Source organism: Pimephales promelas, chromosome 12 (assembly GCF_988280905.1).
Source record: "Pimephales promelas chromosome 12, fPimPro1.hap1.1, whole genome shotgun sequence".
Taxonomy (NCBI): Eukaryota; Metazoa; Chordata; class Actinopteri; order Cypriniformes; family Leuciscidae; genus Pimephales; species Pimephales promelas.
This window is the reverse complement of record NC_142780.1, coordinates 27,091,802-27,115,711: the sequence shown is the minus strand read 5'-3', so window position 1 is coordinate 27,115,711 and position 23,910 is coordinate 27,091,802. Positions and strand designations below refer to the sequence as shown.

Genomic DNA, 23,910 nt, shown 5'->3' with positions numbered 1-23,910 from the left:
AGTATAGTTGCAAATGAACAAATGTGGCGCTAAATGTAAAATTGGATTTTCTAGACACAAAGCAAAGATCAAATTAAAATGGTACAATTATTTACAGTAGTTAAAAACAAAAATCACTTCCTTAAATGTTAATCCACCTCGCTCAGAGCATTTTTTAAAATACAACAAATTTAAACGGTAGAATTATTATTGCTATTATGCGTGTTTAAAAAAAAAAAACACTCAACAAGGTCTTTGTGCAACTGTATTGTTACATATCAAAGCACAATGAAAGGATGCATTGACACCATATCAGACAGAACACTATTGCTGCTGCCATTTGATCACAATCAATCAGCTGGACTAAAACTAAAAGATATTTATAAAAAAAAATACAATAAAAAAGGAAAGGAAAAGTATCAAGGACAATAAAGGCATAATGAGTGCTTTGCACAAACATCATGGCTTTCAAACAGTCACACGACACAAACAAAACCAAGAAGGTCTGCAAGCAACATGCACAAGTTGAGGTCTTTGGCTGAGATGCAAAAATCTGCATGTTCCTCTACACTTTCTAAGAATGAAATGCATTTCTAGAGCGCCACCGGGCAGCTCCACACTAAAAATACAGCAAAACATTGGATTTCTAAAGCAGCATGCACATTCTGAAAGCCTTCGCTACGCACAGATTTTACTATAGCATTTTCAAAACAAATTGCAGCAAACACTAAAAGTAAATTACAGTCTGGGATCTTGCAAAGCAATGCATTTAAAATAAAACATCACAATCACAAGCAAAAATATCGTGTTTAACATTTCAGCCCAACATTGTGCTACACTGAGCGGTATTCAAAGCGTGTGTGTAAATCAGTGATTTATTCATGGTGCTGTGAGAGGACTGGAAACAGAGAGGGTGTGTTTAAGCTTGTGTGAGGTGGAGCTTGATGTGTGAAAGTGAGAGTACATGTGATGTTTAAATGACAAAGGGCAGAGGCAGGAATCCTCCGTTCAAAGTCTCAACTCAGATAATCAGCTAATGGCCTTTTACTAATACAGAGATCACAGGAATAACTCACCTAAAAAAAAAAGAAAAAGATTTACTCGCACTTCCATCGTTCCAAACTCTTTCATGAGAAAGAATTTATGGTTTTTTCCTCCAAAAACAAAACAAATATGGTGCACAAACCCAATGTAATACTCCAAGCCATATGACCCCGAATTATTTACTCAATATTCCTGAAAACAGTCATTATCAGGTTAAAGGGATAGTTTACCTAAAAACGAAAAGTCTATAATTTCCTCACCCTTAAGTTGCTCCAAACCTGTATTACAAATGTAGATATTTTCAAGGATATAGGTTACCAAACAGTCGATGGGCACCATTGACTTGGAACATGGAAGTCAATGGGGTACATCAACTGTTTGGTTAAATATTCTTTAAAATATATTTTGTATTCAACAAAAGAAATAAACTGAAACAGTTTTGGTACAACTTGAGGGAATGTAAATGATGACAAATAGTTTTTTTGGTGAACTATCCCTTTAACAGCTAACTTGAGGTGACTATAATTAGCGAATGATGAGATAAATTTGATCCGTTCATCTCATAAAGCAAATGTATAACCTCAGAGAAGTCGGAATATAGGTCATTTAGACTAACAACCTAGTCATTTTGGCCTTTGTAAAATTTGCAATACCAGACTTGCAGGGAAAAAAAAAAATCCATATTTTCGTTATATATCCATCTACTATACACACATACAAGAAGCGCTTTTTTATCATACACTAATCAGCAACAATTTGTGCAACTGTTAATGACAAGCAGCTGGAGACACTGTAAAGGTATAGATGCACATGTATTCCCATTACGAAACAAAAGCAAACATACATTTGCGCACATTCTTATCAATGACAGACTATGAAAAAACATGCCAGTTACAACTTTGGGAAGGCAGTCAAATAGTCCCCTGTGTCAAAGCGATAAGAGCCTTTCCTCTTCCACTGCAACCACAGCCAGTGTCTCAAATGCACACGTCACACATTCACACTCTTTGTCAGGCGCTCTCATTCAATCCGGTCCAAATTTAATAATAAATGTCTCTTCTGAAACATTCCAGAGAATCCAAAACATAAAAAACCTGCAGTCCATGTTTGTAGCTGCAGCAATCGGAGAGATGAAAATCTGCTCTGTATCTCCTCATAGTTGGTTCAGTGCTGCTAGCTGGACAGGTTCTGCTGAGGACACTTTAAGGAGCTTGGGGTTCAAAAAAAACAACAAAAAAAACACCCCTGGGGAACAGATGAGGGGAAATGGTTCAAATTTAGTGAGCGCGAGAGTATAGAGAGGATGAGGAAGGTGTGCGTGTTCATACTCACAGGTCAAAAGGCTATAACAAGCTGTTTCGTCCATTAGCGTGAGGCACTTTGGATCTCATTTGTTGCTGCATCGGCCCAGACTGCAAGAGGAAGTGACACAATCAGGTTAACGGCATGGAAAACATGCATAATTATTAACGTAAAATCCACAATCAGAAGTTCACTTTATACTACTGAAAGTATAGTTGTGTTTGTTAAGTCATTTTAACATTGAAAAAGTTATAAATTACCATTTGATTCTTCATGAGGTTTCTTTGTTTATCAAATTTTGAACGCCATGTTAGGATTGAAGTTATATACACATGGCAAACAAGGTCAATATCACAATCCATACAATTTTAAATATTAAAACATTTCAACTTGACATAAGTTAGAAAATCTAAAATACATTCTGGTGGTGATTCATTCGGAAATATTCCATGTAAACGTGTCATAAAAATATTTTCTAGGAGTATAATAAAAATGACAGTTCAACAGATTTTAAAACTGTCCGGTGTACTAAGAAAATACAGTAACTTTCAGAATGCAAAACCTTCTGTGTAAAATAAAAGAGTCCTTTCAAAGGATCCCAACATGAAAGGGCCATATTATGCCGTTTTAAAGGCTCCTAATTTTGTTTTGGAGGTCAATAATTATCCCAATATGCATTCAATGTCAAAAAAGAAAGTTTTTTCATAATATAGATTAGGGCTGGGTAATAAATATCGATTTCTCGATATTAATTGATTCTCATTTTTACGAACCGATATCGATTCTTAAACCTCAAGAATCGATTAGTCATCCTGTTTCATTTGAATGAATGGATCATTGTATCGCGGCTGCGCGCATCAAAAAAAAAAAAATAAATAAATAAATAAATAAATAAATAAAAAAAATCGCAATAATCTTTGTCCTTTGTTACTATTGATATGAAACAAAGTCTCAGTTTTCAAATTACGTCCATTTTCTTTAGAAATTCAAAATCATAAATAACGTTTCTCAAGAGAAGCAGCAGCACTGATCGGACTTCCGGCTTAATAATACCAGTCACAGCATGAAATAAACATGAATGAGCATCTGAAAGTGTGTTAAAAGATAGAGTACAACTTATCTAAATCCGTATCATGTCACATTGATTCGCTCAATCAGCGTTTCAACTGTGGAAAGACGTCTGTTAAACAGCTCGTTAGTCAGCTAGACAAAAAAAACTCCAGAGAGGAGCATTTTGCTAAATATATACACCACCATACATATGCATTATAATCTTAATGTTCTTCAATATTTAATGCATATTTGAATAAATCTGGCAAGTTTTTATGACAGCCACCATTTAAATGTTTATATTTCATATAATCTTCTTATTATAAAAATAAATAAAAGTGTAATTTAAGTGTTTGTATAGCTACAAAACAATTCATAATGACCTTCATATTAGGCTAATGAAACCTATAGGCTACAACTAGACTCCCATAGTTCACAGCATTAGTTAAGAGATTTGATTTCCTTGAGAAATATTGCCATTTATTGTAACTGATCTCCAAAATAATCAATATTGAATCGAATCGAATTCGAATCGAATTGCAAGCTTGTGAATCGAAATCGAATCGAATTGTGAAATTTGTCTCAATACCCAGCCCTAATATAGATTGTAGTTGTGACTGGTGGTCTACCACTTACAGCGCGTGTCAGAAACGAAAAGCCCAAGCGCCCATATCTGAATTTCAGCTCCAGAGGCTTCCTCAGTGCTCAGTTTCTCTGTATCAAATCCAGCGCAAGTCTTCATCCGTCACAAAACAAACTCTTATATGCTTGAGCAACAACAACAGATTAAGTCTGTAAAAGTAGACGTTGTTTGTGATGAGCAGTCTGGTTGAAGACGGCTGGTTTGATGCAAATCTACCACATTGTTACGCAAGCATGTAAAAGAAAGTTGACGACTTGTTTCAGCAGTTCAGGAGCGATCCTTTCAAACTTTATTTGTCATGCACTTTGATCTTTAAACCTTAGCAGACCTTTTACATTTCACAAACAGATACATTAAACACTACATTAAAAGGTTAGACCTGAAAATAGGATATTTAATAACAAAAATAATAGTAATAATTATTATTATAATGACCCTGTGCTGTCTTTGTAAATTATGCTTTTGTATATGGCATACCGTTGCATAATAAATGCTGCATAAACTAAAAGTTCACACTTCTAAAGGTGGAGCTGAAAAAAAGAAACCTACATCCTTCATGCAACAACAAGCCTGTTTCACACACAGAGCTCTTCACAGTGTCACACCCATTGTTACATCACGTGTCTCAGGAACACCGAATCTACCAGCAGAACGAAGAGGAAGTCCATTTTCACTGGGTCATTCTATACACAAGTTCCCAGCACAACACAAAAGAACAAAAACACAAGGGAAAACCCCGGGTCAATCATCTGTTCAACACTCGGCGCATCACATGGACTATAAAAGGCTGATATCAACCAATACCGCTTATCACTGGAAGATTCAGCTATCAGCACAGTATTGTTAACAGGTCCAGGCTAAAAGCCGCCATTGAATAAACTGCTCATTTCTTAAACTAAGAGCTGTACATTTTGCAAATCACGCATGAAGCTCAAGATCGCCACTTAAAAATCAATCACTGACCACTGCAAAGACCTTGACGAACATTTCCTCATTTAAAGACTTAGACTTAGCTTTATTAATCCTTAGGGATGACTCCCAGAGCTCTTTTCTGGCTCTGACGGGCCGCCTGCCAACATTCCTCTGAGCAAGTTGCAGTCTGCTTGATTCTGCCCAGGTATTCACATTCAGTCCCTCAGTGAACTGCAGGATTAGGTAACTCCTCACCTTTCTTATTTGACAACACAACAGCCCAATGAACACAGGCTAAGATCTCACACGAGTCCCACTTCAGGTTCACATCTTCTTATACATGCACCATGTCTACCACACATGCTTTGTGAATTAGATTTATACGACCGAATAATAATTGTATTTATATTTACACACTTCAATTAAATATATTACCCCCTAGCTCATTCAATTTATGATGCCTTTACACAACACTAATAAAAGTGTAAAAGTGTAACAGAAAGAATACTGCTTCTAAGCTCATTACATTTATAAAGTCTTAACATTTATGATGTCCTTCTATAATAATACAAATATTTTGTCATGTTTTTTACAAAATAAAACAAATTGGAAATATTATTGCTCCCATGCTTTTTAGATGTCTTAATATTTGTCTTTACATAATAGTAACGGTAATAATAATGATAATAAAAACTATCACTAATAATAATAATAATAATATGCATCATTTTATTATTATTATTATTACTATTCTAAAGAAAAACTGAAAGTCTTGGCAGCACAGGATGACCACTTTATTAGGAAATGTCCAACATCCATGTCAAGAAGTTAAACATGACATGCTCAGACAACTGGCAGGTGCAGCAGGTATGAGGGCAAAAACGAAAGGGAAAGAGGGCAAAAGAAAAACCACAGGGATTTTCAAAAGGTTTGACAGTGGGCGTCGGGTGTATTTGTACAAAACTCCCCAGCAACCCTGTCTACTCTGATAGAAGGCCATGAGAATTAGACCTGAGTGCTGAATTAGACCCTTCCAGAGCTGAGATATTGAGATCTCACATAGCATTTACAGTATTCATTCAGTCATTGTAAATGTATTATAGCCATGTCATAAAAATTAAAATGAGTCCCTCTGTACCAACACAATAAAACATGTCTTACCGGCTGCATGCCATCTGCCATTTCACCAGAGCCTATGTGTGTCAGATGAACGAAATTTGTGGGCTCTCCGATCATGCTACGGTCAATTCTCCTCCGTTTCTTCTTCTGTGAACATAAAGGCTTATATTAAAGAAAGTCCAGCATAAAGATACAAAGCACATGACTGGCAGACAACTTTTGCCACAGGTGTTCAAAATATAAGTGTAGTGAGTGAACTCAATGAAGCCTGTCATGTGACCACACCAGTGCCTGGGTGATATTACACTAAATTGTCCCTATGGAATCTATTCCTGGATACATCCTGAAGATCCTAAAAATCCCCAAATGTCATACAGTTTACTCAACGGTTTCTCTTTTCTTTCCCAGATCTCGCCTATGTGGTAAAGTAAGTTAGAGAGAGATTAAGTAAGTCTAAAAAAAAACCTTGTATCAACAACTGCAATAATTATTTGATGAGATCATGTGCCATAGTAGGGGTGTTGTCATACATGCCATTACTTGTCTGCCCACAGTGAAGAAAGTGCATTTACCAACACATAGCACTGGATTTATATTGTCAAACATCAAATATATCTTCTAGACTCATCTGAAAACTCACACTATAGTTTTAAAACAGACCAGAGATCATTTGATGTCAGTTCATTCAGTTCAGTTCAGTTCATTTGACTGATGTAAAAATGTACAAGCAAGCCGCAAGAGTCTGTTTGAAAAGGTGGTCTGTGCATGTTCATGTAAACTCAAATCACAATTGGTATGAACCATCCTAACTCACAGAAGTGCAAGTTGTTAATATGCAATGCATGTTAATAATAATAATGCATTAACATTAACATATTTTTATCATTAAATAAATAGTACTTTATAAATAACAGTAATTTATTTTCTAATTAAACAATCATCACTATGACAAATGTAGTAAATACTTTGAGATACAATTTAGACTAAAATAGGGCTATAAATATTTATTTCTAAATAGTAATTTAAGAAAAGGGTCATGACATGAGACCTAAAAAATTCCCTTGATCTTTTGACATAATGAGATCTTTGTACATTAGAACATCCTGCAAGTACCATAACTTAAAACATCCTCCTCAATAAAAACAAAGCATTCATTTAATCAAGCTCCACAAACAACTTGTAATGATACTGCAGGATCTGTGACAGTACAAGGGCAAAAACATTTGCAATTGACTGCCTCCAGACGAATAGTTATATATAATCGCATCATATGCCCCATGCATTCAGTTGCTTAATGGCTGACATTTGGCTATATTTTAAGTGAGCGTCACGTCAAAATCAAATAGATCCCATTATAATGATGACTGACACTGTCTACAATGGATATATTGTAATGGATGGTTTATATTAATGCTGTCCCAAATCACATCAGATAATTATATATTTGTTCATATAATTTTGTTTTGTAAACAGGAGAGTATAACATTTGTTGAAAGTAGATTTAATTTTGTTAATGAAAACAATGATGAAATGCCACGATGATGAATTTTTTCCCACGACAAGACGATAATGAGATAACAATAAGGAGCAACATGCAATATCGTTGCCAATGTTAACTAAAACTATAAAATTCCCAGACATTTAGTAGACTTAAACTTGACTAAACAATAACAGGACAAGGTGGACTAAATATGATGACAAACACTAAAAAGTACATTTGACACAATTTAAAAAAAAAAAAATGCTGACAAAATTAACTCTAGTAGAAGCCAAATGTATTGGATCTGACAGCAGCTGCATGACAATCCATAAGTAAATTATTTCATAAGGCTTTTTTATGGATGTTCTAGACACACGCATTATCAAATGGAGTGGATGTTGATATCGTTTCCTATGTAATAATGTTAGCCAATCATAACCATGGCAGTTTACTGACAAGTCTTAAAGGAGCCACCCCTTAAAAACAGATGGTGAATCAGAATGGGTGAATCTCAAGAAACATTCAAATAAAAATTAAAAATTCATGCCATGACCCCTTTAAAACAATTAGTCAATATTACAAATTCAACGAGCACTTGAAGGTACTTTTAAATAAAACATGGCTATAGATACTTTTAGTTTATGTACAACAATTACGATAATAAATGAATAAATAACAATAACAAATGCATTATTATTGTTACTTTTAAAATATATACCTTTTATTCAAAAATGTACCTCAAAGTCCTAAGTAGACTAGGCATATTTTTAATTATTATTTATTAGGAAATAATTTAATATTAGAAAGAAAGAGAGAAAGAAAAGAAAGAAAGAAAGAAAGAAAGAAAGAAAGAAAGAAAGACCAGAGTTACATATCCATAAATGCAAAATTCTTATGTAACTCCAGGCATCCTTCAAAGGTGTTTACTTTCATAATCTGTATATAGCCAATGGCCCATAGCACATGCTTTAGTCTTTATCTGATGTAAGTAGAGTGAGACACTTAAAGTAATCATTTTATCCAAATCAGTTTAAGAAAATTGCTCTTGCACTGGGGGAAGAAGCATTGGTCTGCATTACAGATGCCCACTGATGTCTAACCCCCCACCCACCCAACAATAGAACAAACAAGTACCTAAAAATAAAAAGAGGAAGGAGGGAGGAAAAGAATGAGCACTCCCAGCTCGGAGGAGCAAGCTTCCCTTCAGAACCCCCTGTCATTGTTACAGTAAACCTGGGTCACTCATCATTGGCTCAGAACCCTAATCCAGATAAAATAAACTGACTAACAAAGATTGAATGGAACTAAATTTGTCAAATCCATAGCTATTCTACAAATAAAAACATGATTATTTTACTTACCGGAATGTTAAAGGGATAGTCCACCCAAAAATATAATTACTGCCATCATTTACTCACTTTTCCCAAACTCTTTACTTTGTTTTGTTCAAGCAACACAAAAGAATAAGTTTAGCAGAATGTCCAAACTTTCTATTTTTCCAAAGAAATGAAAGTAGACAGCCAGGGACGGTCATGTGCCAGGAGGCTCATAAAACCGCCATAAAAAAGATCAATATTGTAGAACTCATGCTCTATTTTTAGTCTTTTAAAGCCATATGATTATTTTGTGACGAACAGACTGATACTTCAGTCATTGTTAACAGCACAAACGTTTAAGGTCATGATCAATAATGTTTGAGGTCACACCTGGTACAACACATCTTGTGTGGCACCACATTTGAATATGCAAAAGCACGAATGAGATTTGAGAGCTAAAGTGGAAAATATATATATTTTTTTTTAGATAAAAGTAAAAGATCAAGCTATATGGCTTTAGAAGACTTGGAATATAGAATGAGAGTCATGTAAAACTTTTATGGTGCTTTTGTTCATTTTGGAATCTGACAGATGGTGGTCTATGTATGAAAAATAGCAGCATCAACATTATGTTAAACTTCTCCTTTTGTGTTCTACTGAAGGAAGTCATATGGGTTTAGAATGACTCTGACATTGGGGTGAGAGAATGACAACAAGTTTAATTTTGGGGTTAACTTGATGAATTTAACAAAAAACACATGCATCGTACACTACCGTTCAAAATTTTGGGGTCAGTAAGGTTTTTAAAGAAGTCTTTTAAGCTCACCATGGCAACATTTATTTAATCAAACAGAGTTAAAAAAGGAATGTTGTGAAATATTACTACAATTTAAAACAGCTTGTTTGTACTTTTGAATATATTTAAAAAAATAATTTCTGTTCTGGCAAAGCTGAATTTTCAGCATCATTAGTCAAGCCTTAAGTGTCACATGATCCTAGAAATCATTCTAATATGCTGATTTGCTTCTCAAAAAAACTCCATTAAAAACAGTTGTGTTGCTTAATATTTTTGTGGAACCTGTGATAGATGTATTTTTTATGAACAAAAAGTTCAAAAGAACAGCATTTATTTCAAATAGAAACATTTGTAACATTTGTAAATGTCTTTAAAGTCACTTTTGATCAAATTAATACATAATTGCTAAATAAAAGTAGTATTTCTTTAAAACAAATCTCACTGACCCCAAAGTCTTGGTCATAAATATCAATTATGCATGTATGGGCACATTTATCAGACTTCCTTCACATGAGCTACCTCTACACATCCACCCGTCCAATGACAGAGCATTCTTTGTCCATCTAGGTTTCAGGTCTGGCTTCACTCTCCAAAACACATTTGCACTCCTGACAAACTCCTGAGACTATCTGGGTCACATTCACATCAGCTGAAAGGTTTCTTTTCTGTCCCAGACCAGCGTGAGTCATTCTTCGCGTGATTAGCGAACACAAAACTTGCATGAGCCATGGGGAAGGCCAAATTGGCGAAATTAGTCCAGATGTTGATCTCAAAAGGAGCCTGGTATCAATACCTCTGTGACTCACGCAAATTCGTAAAAACTAGGTTTTATTGTATTAGAATGGTTTATGATGAAAGAAAGAAAAAAACTATAAATCTCTCAAAATGAGGCACTTACCGGAGGAGGTTTGGCTACGACGCAGCAGCCGATCTTGTGCCAGAACGCACTCATCTCCGGCGAGCACCGGTTGGATTCCCCCCTCTCTCTCGCCACCCTGCAGGCCGTTTAGAGACGAGATAGAGAGAGAATCTAATCCTCAACACTCAGCGATATAAGCTGTGGCACGTTCAAAAACCTCTGTCCTGATCACCGACAGAATCCTTGTTGATGTCTGTGCTTTTGGTATATATAAGACCCCTTAATTCCCTCAGTTATTCTGGGCCCAGTTAATTTCCAGTTGATTCTGTAGGACTGTGATGTTTATGCCAGGCAGTGATGTTGCAAACAAATCTGTTTAATGAAAGAAAGAACAAATAAATGATTTAATTAGGTAGACATGATCCATCATACACAAGCACATACATCACATAAAAAAAGACAGATAACACACTTATGGAAACAAAAACTGCAAAACAAATACAAGATCTTGACCCAAAATATATGCACATTTCTCCTGATGGGAAAAAATATTGTGGTGTAATTTCCATCAAGAGGTGCATTCTGTAAAGTCTACTCCTCCAGCATATCTCAAAGATGTTCAATGAATTTAAGGTCTGGAGTCACAGGTGCCAATTCATGTGTGAAAATTATTCTTCATGCTCCCTCCCAACCATTGTTTCACAGTTTGAGCCTGATGAACATTGTCAGACTGGAATATGGCCATGATGCGTCTTCTTACATGGTTGTTTAAGAAATGAAAAGCTACTCCCTCCATCAATTAGGGTTAGAAGAAGTGTTTCTAAACATTTTTAACATGCTAGAAAAATAATAATCATTATTAATCACTGATTAATCACAATGCAATAATGACCAAATCATAGACTCATAAGCAATTTTTTTGGCTGGGCAGTGTTAGTACTCATAGTACTCTTAGTACTCAAATAACTTAATGGTCCTACTATTTGCGTAAAATAAATTTCAGTAGGATGGCAGTACCACCCATAATGCAGTAAAATCATGACATTTTTCCACACGTATCATTTTGTAATAACATGGTAGGCCTACTTTAATACAATTGTACTGAATATTTAACATATTCATCTAGGTATTAACATGGTACTCCAATTAACTTCAAAGAATAGCATATGGTATAGTCAGTGGGTGTTGAAAAACAAAATCACATGGTAGTAACGTTAGTGCCAAAAGTAGTAGTTTATAATAAAGAAATTAATTAGTTAATAAACAAACAATAGTATAAATCCAAACTTTGTAACGGTCTCAAACGTTGAGCTGTGCTGTCTAGATAGACAGCAATCATAGGGCCCTTTATGCTGTCTAGGAAGGCAGTTCACTTTTTTTAAAGGCACACAACCGCTTTCTTGTGCACTGACACTTAAATGTGAAAAACCGTTACAACTAAGAGAAATACACGGAAAATCGGTGTAACAACGAGCAACAAACCTGTTAAACTGACAGCTACTAAACACACCTAGAATTAGTTCAGTAAACGAGGAACAACGGTTTACAAACGTTAAGAAACCACTCAGCCGCAAGCAGAAAAACAAACAGACCGGGGAAGTTAAGAAAAACACTAACGCAGAGTTTAAAAGTTTTAAAATGTTTTTTTCCCCCCTATCGACTAGTTTTAATTCGCAGCAACTCGGTGATTAAATTGTCGGAGAGTTATCCGACTAAAGTAAACTTGACCATTTTTCTCGTCTTTATTACTCGAGCACACTAGGCGCTGTTCTTATTCAAACTGAACTGTTACTGAAAGTTTGGCACAACAATCCAGCTCGACTTCGGGCCATGGTAGCGGCTCAAATGAATTAAAAAAGTTCAACAGAGTCTTGGAAAAAGTTAGGTTTCCTCATACGATATAAAATATAAAGGAATATGCTTACTTCCTACATGTAACGAGAGTCCCAGTGAAGCACCTCTTGTGTGGAGAGCCGAAGGTGGAAATGACTGTTCCCAGCCAGATCACTGAGGTGTGGTTGAAGTTTCCCCCATTAATATGAGGAAATACTTCAAAACGGAGACCATCAGCGCCACCAATGGGCTACTGATATAGAGCCAGAAGACAAAAGTTGGTAAATTTAGTTTTATTTTATTTTTGTTTATGTCATTACATTGTTAGAGGATAAGAAACAAATGAAAGAGAAAAATAAAACATATAATATGTTATGCTGTGTAAAGACTGGTTTAAAATATTTAAAAGTGAATGTTCTTTCATTCACCAATCAATTTTTAGGTTTTAGGGTTTTTTTTAACCAAACTTTGTATAAAGATGATTGTCAACTATGTTATGAAAGATATAATTGATATACATTTTACTTTGTGCAAAATGTTGGCAAGTGTCCTCTGCAGTGGACATGTATATGAATGGCCTTTTGTAACAGAAAGACATCTTTTGATTAGAAACCACATAACATTTTCCTGAGATGTTGATTTATTATAAGTCAGATTTAAATGATAATTACAAAATATTATCATATTTCCAAGAGTGCTAAATTTGATGTCAGTCTAAAGACCAAAAGACGTTGTTATAATGGTGAAAACTCCAAACATTTGGTTGCCTATCTTTGAAAAGCCCTGAATGCTCTTTACAGGACATCCAGACTTAAAAGTGATATGTAAGTTGTCAGAGAAATTCATTAAAATATAATGGTTCCTACAGAGGACAAATGTATATTCCTGTATATTCCAATATATCTGATGTATGTAAACATAATATTTAAGAAACACTTAAACATGTCTTTCTTTAATTTATAGATTTATTTATTTTTGTCGATTATCTTGTGAAATTTGAGGTTTATTTAGATTAATTTCCTCCAACTTGTTACTTTACTGCGTTTAAATAGCACATGGCTGAGATTCCCCAGTTTGCCAATTCTCATTATTTAAAAGCAGTAAATCAGTGTGCACTTTTACATTCAATTGTGTGTTAAACATAACACAGTGTGTCATATTAAGTATTATGCATTAGTGTTTTATTGATATAAAACAATAGCATAACATGTATTTTTTAATGAAAAATATTTTTTAAATATTTATTAGAAATATGAACAGCAGGAGCTGTTTGCCAACGCTACATTGGTAAAAAAAATATATATATTAATTTTTATAATCTGACAATGTATTTTGATTAATACACAATTTATTTCAATGCAATGACCCTGAATTAGTGCTTTTAAATATTTAAATAGAAAAAACATAGCAATCTCAGCAGTCCAATACTAAAGAGATATTTAAATAGAAAAATAACAAGTTGGAGTAAATTAATTTGCATAAACCTCTTCACTTCCAAAAACAGAGAATAGATGATATACATTTTTCTACTGGTGTAACGAATATCTACTAGATATGCAGTAGGGTGCGCTACAGACGTCTCGACTTTTAAACACTACCACAGAAGAACCAATCAAATATTTCTATTTCCGGTACCGTTCGTGCGCCATCTTTGACGATAAATATAGTCCATCTATGTTATTTTTGTTTTCAAAAAGTATCGAAAAGTATGATAGAACACTAAATCGTACTAAATAACCCAAGCATACGCCTGTTTTTTACTGTGTCTAACGTGTTATAATAAAGTAAAAGTCTTCGGGGCACATTTCGGCGAGGTGAGCAGCTGAAGTTTTGCTTATATTATTCTGTTTACTTAAAACTGACTGCAAGAATTTGATGAACTGTCATTAAAAGAGATTTTAATTAGATATTTTAGAAGGTTTTGGTCATAAAGTTACTGCAGACGATATCCTGTCAATGCGGACAGCTATTTTCTAACTTAAAAACTTAAGCGTAACTTAACGTTAACTTACTCAGCTTGTTCAAAAGGATATATGTGCACTTTCATAGTATCGATACTTTGTTCTTTACTTGTCAGATTATTAGCATGCCCTTAAAAATAATTTCTTAGTTTAACATCTCGGAAAATAGACTATATTTTATCACGTTGAAGACAACATGGCAACAAGCTATTGTTAGACTTTTTTTCATAGAAATCATACTTTTTGTTGTTGTAAATAATAACAGTATATTATTGACGGTTAACCTGATTTTTTAAGTGTGTGAAAATGTCCACCCAGCCATACACGTCTATTGTAAACAAAAGTGTCCTGCATGAAATCAACTTCCCCCGGAACTTGCCTTATTATAAAATGATGACTATTTCCCGTCTTGTCATTGATGATGAATTATGACTTATATTAATGTACACATCCGCTTCCTGGCACTGTGGTATAAAGTCTTATGATTAATATAACACAGTGCCATTCAGCACACAGTTTGTATATATGGAAAACGGTTTTATTAACATCTTTTGGACATTTTCTTGAAACACTACATCTGGTTAAACACCCCATGACTGTAAACAGGTAGTTGTTAAGATATAAAGCAACTTTTCAGTATCAATATTTGCATCATTAGATGTCGCTTGTGGATTTGGGAAAGCGTTTGTTGGAGGCAGCGCGGAAAGGACAGGATGATGAAGTGAGGTCACTTATGGCCAATGGAGCTCCTTTTACTACAGACTGGGTGAGTTATATTTGCTGCTCAAAGAATACTGCAAATGCAGACCAATTACCTATTTATAATCTGTATTTCACTATAACAGTAATGACAATGATACTATGTTTTAGCTGGGAACCTCACCACTTCATTTAGCAGCACAATATGGGCACTACTCCACCGCTGAGGTGCTTCTCCGTGCCGGCGTGAGTAGAGATGCCCGGACTAAAGTCGATCGGACCCCCCTCCACATGGCTGCGGCTGAGGGCCACTCGAGCATCGTTGAATTATTGGTCAAGGTATAAACAGATGATCTCAGAATAGTATTGGATTATTTGAGTTTTTATTGCGTTGTTATGTCTGATTTTGCTCTTAACTGGGACAGAGTGGAGCAGACATCAATGCCAAAGACATGCTGAAAATGACAGCCTTGCACTGGGCTACAGAACATGGGCACAGGGGAGTCGTGGAGCTGTTGGTCAAATACAGTGCTGATACTCACGCCCTCAGCAAGTTTGACAAGACGCCTTTTAACATTGCAGTGGACCGAGGAAACACTGAGCTGATGCTCTTGTTACAGGTGAAAATTTGCTTTTTAATGATGTGTTGTGCTATTAGATATTAATGCACAATCTAAAAGTCACCAGCCATTGTGTATTTTACAATGGTCTTGGGTGAAATCAAGCTGTAGTATCTTAACTTGATTACTGTTTGTTATTCTAGGAGGGAATGCAGAACCAAGTGAACATGAATCCAGAGAGGACTATCCTAAGCAGCACATCACCCGCCACTGCCAGCCCTCAGTTCATCATATCCTCCTCTGGAGTGGTCAATCTCTCTGATATTGTTCTCACCAATTCTAAGGCTAACATGGGTATGAGTTTTATTAAATTTTTACTGAAAATTTGCCTGGCATTAAACTGTTTTACAGATTTTATGTTATGTAAAAAAAAATATTTTTAAATAATTTTGCCTATAACAATGGCAATATATTTTCTATCTTCCCTGTCAAAAATCATTTGAATCACTAATCTTCTTCCTAGTTAATTCAGTTTGTTGGCTTAAATTTAAGGATTTTTCCAGATGCACTACCATTCAAAAGTTTTTAAAGTCAATAAGATTTTAAAGACAATAATACTTTTTTAAGCAATTACACATTACTTTGATCTAACGTGACATAAAAGACAATTCTAAAATTAAAAAGACTTCTATTTCAAATTAATGCTGTTCTTTTTTTTTTTTAAACTTTACATTCATTTAAGACACCTAAATAAAAGTATCAAGGTTTCCAAATCAGCATATTATAACGAAGAATTCATCAAAGGAATAAATTAATATATTAGATACAACAAGTGTTCTTTTAAATCAGTAACTAATTACTAGCTAGTAATTACATCTTTAATCGTGTAATTAGATTACTGTACTAACCAATGTGTCTAAAAAGTATTGCATTACTTATCAATAATCACTTTCTAAATCCCATATCAACCTCGATCAGTTGAACAATACAAGAATAGACATGAAACTGCTCTTTTTAACTCTTTCAAATAAAAAAATTATATAAAATTGCATAAATTGTTATTGAACTGACCAAAGTATTTAGAGGGTGAAGGTTACATTAAAAACATACATTTTAACATTAGACATTAAATTTAGATGATAAATCCAATATTGACTAATATAGAATAGAATTGGTCTTTATACTGTATAATACAAAGTAAATAAATTACAGGAAAATTACACTGTTCACAATATTACTGTTGTTTCGAACAAATAAATGCAACTCATAAATGTGAGTTTTGTACAAATTACAAAAAATAAATGTAAGCTTTATTAAAAACGTAAATCTACGCTAAAGTTTCTTTAGCATGGTTCTATGTCTGGGAACATAAGTCAGTTCATTTGTTGCAGTTCATAAGAAAATTACCAGCCAACTGGCATTTATTTACTCACTGAAGCCAATTTTTCTTGCATTTTGTGCTTGTTTTATTGACATTTTGGAACAGTATTAAATTAACCTTTTTAAAGTTTGAACCTATATTTGAACTGTATGCACCTAGAGAATTATAGTGTATGCCTTGCAAACAAACTGCGTCAATATATTTCTACAGGAGCTTCAGAGAGTGTGATTGCTGCTGATTCAGTGGATTCTGCCATCCAGCATCTTGTAGGGGAAGATGGCCAGAGAGTCATCACCATAGTAACCGACCAACAGGGAAACCTGCAGTCTGGCAACTTGGGACAAAAATTCTTTGTCACAATGCAGGGGCAGCAAAGTGAGTAGATTTCTGCAGCATTAGTTGATAGCTCTTTAGGACTTTTATGGCAGTATTCATATTCTGACATGCCTGTATATATTAGTGGTTGCAGTGCCAGCTGGACAGATTTCAGAAGAAATCATAACGGAGGACACCAAACCAGTTTCAACACGGAAGCGGAAATTCGAATCAACCGTAAACCACACAGATGTCAAACATAAGGTGTGATCAGTAAAGATTATTTATAAATAAAATATAGATTAGTGAGTGATTTTTGTTTTCTTTTGTTCATTGGTTAACAGTAATGAGTGATGGGCTGCAGCAGGTTTATTAGGGACTGTCACTTTAAGACCGAATGCACAGATCGAATATACTGTTGCATATGTGTTTTCTTTTTTGACTGTTTTTTTATTGTTTAATGTTCTGCAGGAGTCTGACGAGAAGGACAGTAGGGAACTGCTGGAACAGCAACTAAAAGAGGCAAACAGAAAAGCCCAGGAGTACCGACAGCAGTTACAAAGAAAGGAACAGGAAGCTGAGCAGTACAGGCTTAAACTAGAAGCCATAGCCAATGGCCAGACCAATGGCTCAAGCATAGAGCCCCAAGAGGAAGTGGTGCTCCAGGAGGAGGAGGAGGAGGAGGTGGTTGGTGAAGAGGAAGTTGTCATGTTGCCAGAAGGGGCCATCATCATTAAGGAGGAGCCCCTTGATTCAACAGCAGGAGAAACAGTGACGTTAGTAGAGGCGGCAGATATCACAGCCACTTCTGAGGGCACGCCGTAGCGGTGATCCCAAAGACTCAAAACACTCAGGAATTACATATACTCTTCTAGTCTGTGTACCTGGAGAGACATGTTGTATTTATTGATTGTAAATCATAACCTTTTGTTTTTCCCTTTTATACTCTTAGCATTCAGTTTCTGTACAGACCTCTACAAAGATGTAGCGTGAATTATATTTAGGTGGTCACAATGATGCTGAGCTGCTCAGATTGGTAGAATAGGAAGATCATGTTCTTTTAACATAAAGTGGCGCAGGATGCTTTTCAATCAAGCCCTATTATGCAACTCAAGTGCATGCTATATACCATTTTGCAAGATGTAAACAACACTGGTCCAGAAGCACTTCCTGTTTCAGTTTTTTAACACTACATAAAAGCTGGGATAAAATACAACCAACAGAACATATAAAACTGAATCAAAAAGTTAAACAAACATCTTTAAGATGTTTTCTTTACATGTGAAATAAAGAAAACAGTTACAAACTGAAACAGGAAGTGTTTCTGGACCAGTGTTGCTTACATCTTGCAAAATGGTCTATACTATTAGTACGCACAATAGTGTACTTAAAGGAATGTTCTGGGTTAAATTCAATCCTTTTCTAGGTTTACAAGGCATGGTTATATTAATGCGCTTTTAATAAAAATAAACTAGAAAAGCTGTTAAAACACTTGCATTACTCATTCAGTAAAATGTACAAAGTCTATTATTTTAGTCCAAATCACCCTTTTTGAAGATTTTCTAGGTCATGACTGGGTTTACCATCGGCGTGTTGTCATGATATCAAAGCTGAATGTTTATTGCCATGATTTTTGTTTATTTAAAGTCGCATTGCAAATGCTGTCGATATAGCTCAACTTGAACACAGAACATTCCTGAAATAGTGATGAGAGTGAAGGTTACAGTATATCATTATAAACAATAATAGAAATTATTGAGAGGTAAGACCTCTATGATGTTATGGCTTTATGTGACGTTGACCTGCTCCTGCAATGTGAGCATGTCGTATTGATGCAGTCAGCATTAGGTGATGTATTTACTTCAGCAGACTCTTTAATGATTTATTACACTTTTAGCTGTTTATAAAGATAACTTGCTCTATTCAGATAGAGTACAAAAATGAGCAATGGTGGTTTAACTTTTTTATCTTCCATAATTTCCTTTGTTCTGTTAGACACTAAATCACGATGTGCATTTCAAAGTTTTGTGCTCTAAAAAGTATGCAACTTGTCTATGCTTGCATTCCATGATGTGCTCCATGTCTTTACCTGTAAAATTCCCCAGTTAGCAGCTTTTACTGTGTCTTTCAGTGAAGTTGTATCATTAGTTGTGTTCAATCTGAATCTGTGTATGTCAGGTTTTAAAATATGAATGAATGCTGTAAGACATTTTATGGAACTAGACCTCAAATGCTTTATAGATTTGCTTCTCATAGAAAAGTTTTGCATTTTCTTTTCTGCTTTTGTTTTAGGTACATAGCTGATGATTAACATTCCACGAATTTTAAGGGCTTGCATAACCGTTATGGTGCACAACTTATTTTTACTCTGTGCATATGAAAATATTTGTTTTCTCCCATTTAAACCCATTAATATTACGATTTTGAAGGACATTATACTATTTATTGAATGGGTGATTCATTTCATTTGGACAAGACCATGTTTTCCCCTTTTATTTTTCTTGCTTTTTATGCATTAATTCAGTTCTATGTGATGTCTTCAGCAGTGATTTATAGGTAAAAAAATAACAATCTTAATTCGACATTAGATAATCTCTGTTGAAATTAGTTTCAGGCTTGTTTACACTTTTATTTTATTGTAAAATTTGTTTCACGGGCAGAATTACTCATTGTATTTCAGTGTGATGGAAGCAAATGCAAAGAGTTTAACAGCAGACACAAGCACATGATATATAACATAGATCAACAGTTTTTCCTGAAGATTTCTTGTGTGTATATTTTTACATATATATTATTTTTGTAATGAAACACTATTGGGGCTGTCTTTAGTGCATCTGCAGCTGCATTTTATCATCTTTGGTCAAAATAAATATTTCTGAGGTTTGGTATCTTTACTACTATTTTTGTTTTTTAGAAAATATTGTTTTACTTATTAAAACAAACGTTTATTCATGTTCAAACATGTTCCTTCGTAGTAAAATTCCTCGCTTCGCTAGTCCTGATTTCAAAACACTCAATCGAAACGCGTATTTCAGAATGAAGATTGTCCTAATGCGACTTCCGTACCCACGTTACTAGCATAGCAGACAAACGAGATATTTCCATAGGATATTTCTTCATATTTACATGTAATGTAAAAACAAATTATGTTATTGCAGACACTTTAAGTACATTATTATTTGACGTTTTCTTCTCCTTTACGACGCGATACTGAAGAAAATTAAAAGTAGAGAAAAAAGAGCAGCATATCCTGCTCAACTGTTGTGTAGTTTATTTTTCAGTCATGTTTCCAGAATTGAACAATATTCTCAATTCCACTCCAGACAGTTTCAAATCGGTAACTGATTATAGTAATTACATCTCTTTTCACGCTTAATGTAACTCACAAAATGTCATTGACTCGAACCGATGTTTTCTGTACTTATAGAGTGACTTCGTCCTGGTGTCTGACAGGCAAGCTGATGCGTCATTCCTCATTCATCATTATCTGTCTTTTTATTTACGTGGTAAGTGACCTACTGTACGCAGTGAGGAAATCTTGTGTTAATGTATGTTTATTTATAAACTTGTATATTTCCAGCTGGCTGTAAGGTGTGTTTTCTGGGTCTTGTTCAGTCCTTCAGTCACTACAGTGCTGTCGGTCTGAGGCTGGTAAGTCTATTTGCTCTATTTTGACATTTGAATTATTGCATTGATATGACTTGTTCATAATGTTTCTGTGCAGGGAGTGAGTCTGGCACAGGCAAGAGAGAAGGGCCAGCTTGTGTTTCTCGAAGGACTAAAGGACTCTATCGGAGTTATATTACAGGAGGAAAACAGTCAGGGGACACAACATTTGAGTTATCTCAGGCATGCTCAGAAAATCTAAATGCATTTCCCTCAGTTTCCCTATTCCTATATATTTAAGTCAGATATATAAAGAAAATAAGACTAGTCTTTCCATTTTGTTTTTCTAGGTCCCCAGGTGCTGGATTGAAAGGTCTGTTCAAATTTGTGGAAAGTTCTGTGCGTCAGAATGCAGATTGTGATGATGGTGAATCATGGGGTCCTCCAGTGTTACTCATAGATGATCTCAGTGTGCTCCTGAGTTTAGGTGTTACTGTTGGAGCAATACTAGACTTTACTCTCTACTGCCAAGCCACTGTGTGCACTGAGTTACAGGTGAGTCAGTGTTTTGGGGTTTGTGCCTGAAATAATGCCAGACTATTTTATCAATGCTTCATTATTTTTGTGCCTTGATATCCAGGGTAATATGGTAATACTGGTGAGATGTGAGGAGGAGGATGTAGATGAAGAAGGAGCAAACTTGCTCCAGAGGGGACTAGTTCATCAGTGTAACTTGGCATTACACGTGGAGGGGTTACCCACGGGTTACTGCAGGGACATACATGGACAGGTGTGGTTTATTGTTAAAACTCCACTAATACTCTGTAACAAATGGCCCTGATTTGAGCTGACATTTTGATGTTTGCTTATGTTTTCCAGATGCAGGTTTATTGGCGACAGAGTGGAGAGACCATGTACAACCCACAAAAAATATTTCATTTTAAAGTCCATGATAAAGGAGCGTCATTTTTTGCTCGAGGGACTTCTAGTGCTGTTCTCTAAGTTTTCAAATAAAAGTTATTTATAATGTCATTATGTAGTTTGTTTCATGTAAATAAATAGATATATATAATACATCACTATTTGCTGTTGTTGCCATATGTTTTCATTACTTGTCGAGTTGATTTTGTGCAGAAAAAGGGGTGCTAGCAAAAGCATCGACATTTAATCTAGAAATATTCTATATAGGGCCATATGTGCCAGTAATTCCCACCAACGGTAAAAATCATGACGTTACAAAATCCCATTTTACTGTCTGGGGTCCCTTTTATGAAAAGAAAATAGATTTCCCTACATGTGAATGGTTTCACGCAGCATATTTGAAAAGTGTAAAAAATGTGGTAATAACAAAGAAAAAATATTGGGTTGAGTTGCCACGAAGGACGTTCACTTCGTCTCTAACCTAACGCAGGTCTTCAACACAGGTCTAACGTAGGTTCTCAGAGATTATATAGGGCAGTATTTCTCACTAAAGGAGAAAGCAAATGCAGTTTTATCTTGTTTGAAGACTTAGGACATGCTATATATAAATTTATTTTTTAATTTTCGTTATGGGATTTTCCTATATAAGTTGCCACTGAAGGCGCTGTTGAGATTATGTTGTTTGTAACAGACCAGATTTGTTTATGTGGCACGCAGATTCATTTTTTCGCGAATCGATTCCTTTGAACAGTTTGGTTCAAGGCTAATCTAACGTGTTATAGGCTACTGTGTCGTTAATATCCTCTATGTTAATACCATGTTAATACAAGTTGTTTGCATAGGTTATTTGGTGTGGCCAGAGAATGTCTAATAAGGGGAGAATTGGCACTGTCCGGTTGCTTCCAATTTCTGGACTGGCTGCAGTAACACGTCTCTGTCTGTGCGGGGGCGCTCGCAGGCAAGTGCAGAATGAACTTTTCTCAGTATGCCATTTTTTGTCAAGTAATTTGAAAGTTGCATTCAAAAGGGGGGGGGGGGGGGTAAGATAATACACTCAGCTGAAAATAGCATTTTTTAGGACACTTATCTGTTCTATAAATCCATTCAAAAATGTGATGACATCACATAATAGCAGAATGCTAGCGTGTTCCGGCCAACAACGACCAAACCTGTAAGAAATCAAAAGGACATAAGTATTTGTTCATTCGACTTTTGGTGTATAATCTATATTGACCTTGCAGAATCAACATTAAAATCTACGTTGATTCAACGACAACCAGGAGAAAGAGATATACATTTAGCCATCTAGCTCCATAGACTCCCTTTCATTTTGCACTCGCCCGTGATCACCTCCAGTGGAATTCTAATGGAACTGCAACCAAGATGATATACAAGACTCTTCATAGACGGACTCTGTGTGACTCAGTGGACTGATGGACTGTAACCGATTCTACTGATTCGTTGAAGAGTTTCGACTCTTTCATGAATTTGACGTTGCTAATGTCGCCCTCCAACCAAGGGGGTAATCAGTGGGTAATCCATCAGCTGGAAGTTGAAGCTGCCTCCAGGGCCGCCATTGTAGTGGGCTATCACCTGCTTTTAGCATTCCATAGGGGATTATCACGCTTCCGGGTTTCATGGGCGGGATTTGTCAACTTTGTGCATGTCCACTTCCGACACAGTTCAACAATGGCTGCGACGAAGGCTATATGTCACTGCTCTGTTCCAATTTGTAAATCTAACCAACAACGCCAACCCTACGTAAGTTTTCATGGATTCCCGACTGAATTGAGTATAAGGAAGAACTGGATTAAAACTTTAAAATAAAACAAGGTAGCACGTTTGTTTGCTGCCGGCACTTTAGTGAATCAGACTAATTTACCAGGGATGCCATATAAATAAACTTAGTGTAGTCCTTCATCAGTTCGCCAGCGAGATCGGTGATTCAACGGAAGTGGCAGTGCACAAAGATCACTGAATCCGGAAGTCTTACGTATCAGCGTGATAATCCCCTATTGACTCAATTTTGACGTCACTTTGACAGCGAATTACTTTACATCTGAGGCGTCCAAAGACTCCATTTATCCATTATTTATTTCTAAAGAAACACGAAAATGTATAAAAGGGCTCCATT

At 35.4% G+C, this 23,910-nt stretch overlaps 3 protein-coding genes across 4 annotated transcripts; 2 read left to right on the top strand and 1 right to left on the bottom strand.

Annotated features, from left to right (window-relative positions):
- Positions 1-230: 230 nt before the first annotated feature.
- On the bottom strand, positions 231-14,649 carry cdc42se1 (CDC42 small effector 1). Of its 2 annotated transcripts, none has more exons than XM_089117861.1 (6): positions 14,579-14,649; positions 12,426-12,586; positions 10,540-10,872; positions 6,092-6,196; positions 2,356-2,435; positions 231-2,268 (listed from the first exon to the last, which is right to left on the bottom strand). In XM_089117861.1, the coding sequence occupies exons 3-5, from the start codon at positions 10,591-10,593 to the stop codon at positions 2,367-2,369; spliced, it is 228 nt and encodes a 75-aa protein (XP_088973987.1). In that variant the 5' UTR covers positions 10,594-10,872; positions 12,426-12,586; positions 14,579-14,649; the 3' UTR covers positions 231-2,268; positions 2,356-2,366. The 2 variants fall into 2 exon arrangements, with proteins under 2 accessions (XP_088973987.1, XP_039535483.1); XM_039679549.2 differs by having other exon boundaries at positions 12,433-12,586.
- gabpb2b (GA binding protein transcription factor subunit beta 2b) lies at positions 13,953-20,143 on the top strand. Its single transcript, XM_039679547.2, has 8 exons — positions 13,953-14,147; positions 14,953-15,060; positions 15,165-15,332; positions 15,419-15,613; positions 15,757-15,907; positions 17,145-17,309; positions 17,395-17,513; positions 17,721-20,143. The coding sequence occupies exons 2-8, from the start codon at positions 14,953-14,955 to the stop codon at positions 18,072-18,074; spliced, it is 1,260 nt and encodes a 419-aa protein (XP_039535481.2). The 5' UTR covers positions 13,953-14,147; the 3' UTR covers positions 18,075-20,143.
- Positions 20,144-20,278: 135 nt separating this feature from the next.
- elp6 (elongator acetyltransferase complex subunit 6) lies at positions 20,279-21,924 on the top strand. Its single transcript, XM_039679998.2, has 7 exons — positions 20,279-20,586; positions 20,677-20,755; positions 20,830-20,900; positions 20,974-21,098; positions 21,206-21,410; positions 21,496-21,645; positions 21,735-21,924. Exons 1-7 carry the CDS (start codon positions 20,533-20,535, stop codon positions 21,855-21,857), a joined length of 807 nt encoding a protein of 268 aa, XP_039535932.2. The 5' UTR covers positions 20,279-20,532; the 3' UTR covers positions 21,858-21,924.
- Positions 21,925-23,910: the final 1,986 nt, after the last annotated feature.

Bases quoted from the DNA above. Each gene is read 5' to 3' on its own strand.
- gabpb2b (XM_039679547.2), top strand. From the start codon at position 14,953: ATGTCGCTTGTGGATTTGGGAAAGCGTTTGTTGGAGGCAGCGCGGAAA. The intron at 15,061-15,164 runs GTGAGTTATATT...ACTATGTTTTAG, and splicing joins CTCCTTTTACTACAGACTGG to CTGGGAACCTCACCACTTCA. The intron at 15,333-15,418 runs GTATAAACAGAT...TAACTGGGACAG, and splicing joins TCGTTGAATTATTGGTCAAG to AGTGGAGCAGACATCAATGC.
- elp6 (XM_039679998.2), top strand. From the start codon at position 20,533: ATGTTTCCAGAATTGAACAATATTCTCAATTCCACTCCAGACAGTTTC. The intron at 20,756-20,829 runs GTAAGTGACCTA...GTATATTTCCAG, and splicing joins TCTGTCTTTTTATTTACGTG to CTGGCTGTAAGGTGTGTTTT. The intron at 21,099-21,205 runs GCATGCTCAGAA...TTGTTTTTCTAG, and splicing joins CAACATTTGAGTTATCTCAG to GTCCCCAGGTGCTGGATTGA.
- cdc42se1 (XM_089117861.1), bottom strand. From the start codon at position 10,593: ATGAGTGCGTTCTGGCACAAGATCGGCTGCTGCGTCGTAGCCAAACCT. The intron at 6,197-10,539 runs GTAAGTGCCTCA...TTATGTTCACAG, and splicing joins TCGTAGCCAAACCTCCTCCG to AAGAAGAAACGGAGGAGAAT. The intron at 2,436-6,091 runs GTAAGACATGTT...TTCCTCTTGCAG, and splicing joins TGGCAGATGGCATGCAGCCG to TCTGGGCCGATGCAGCAACA.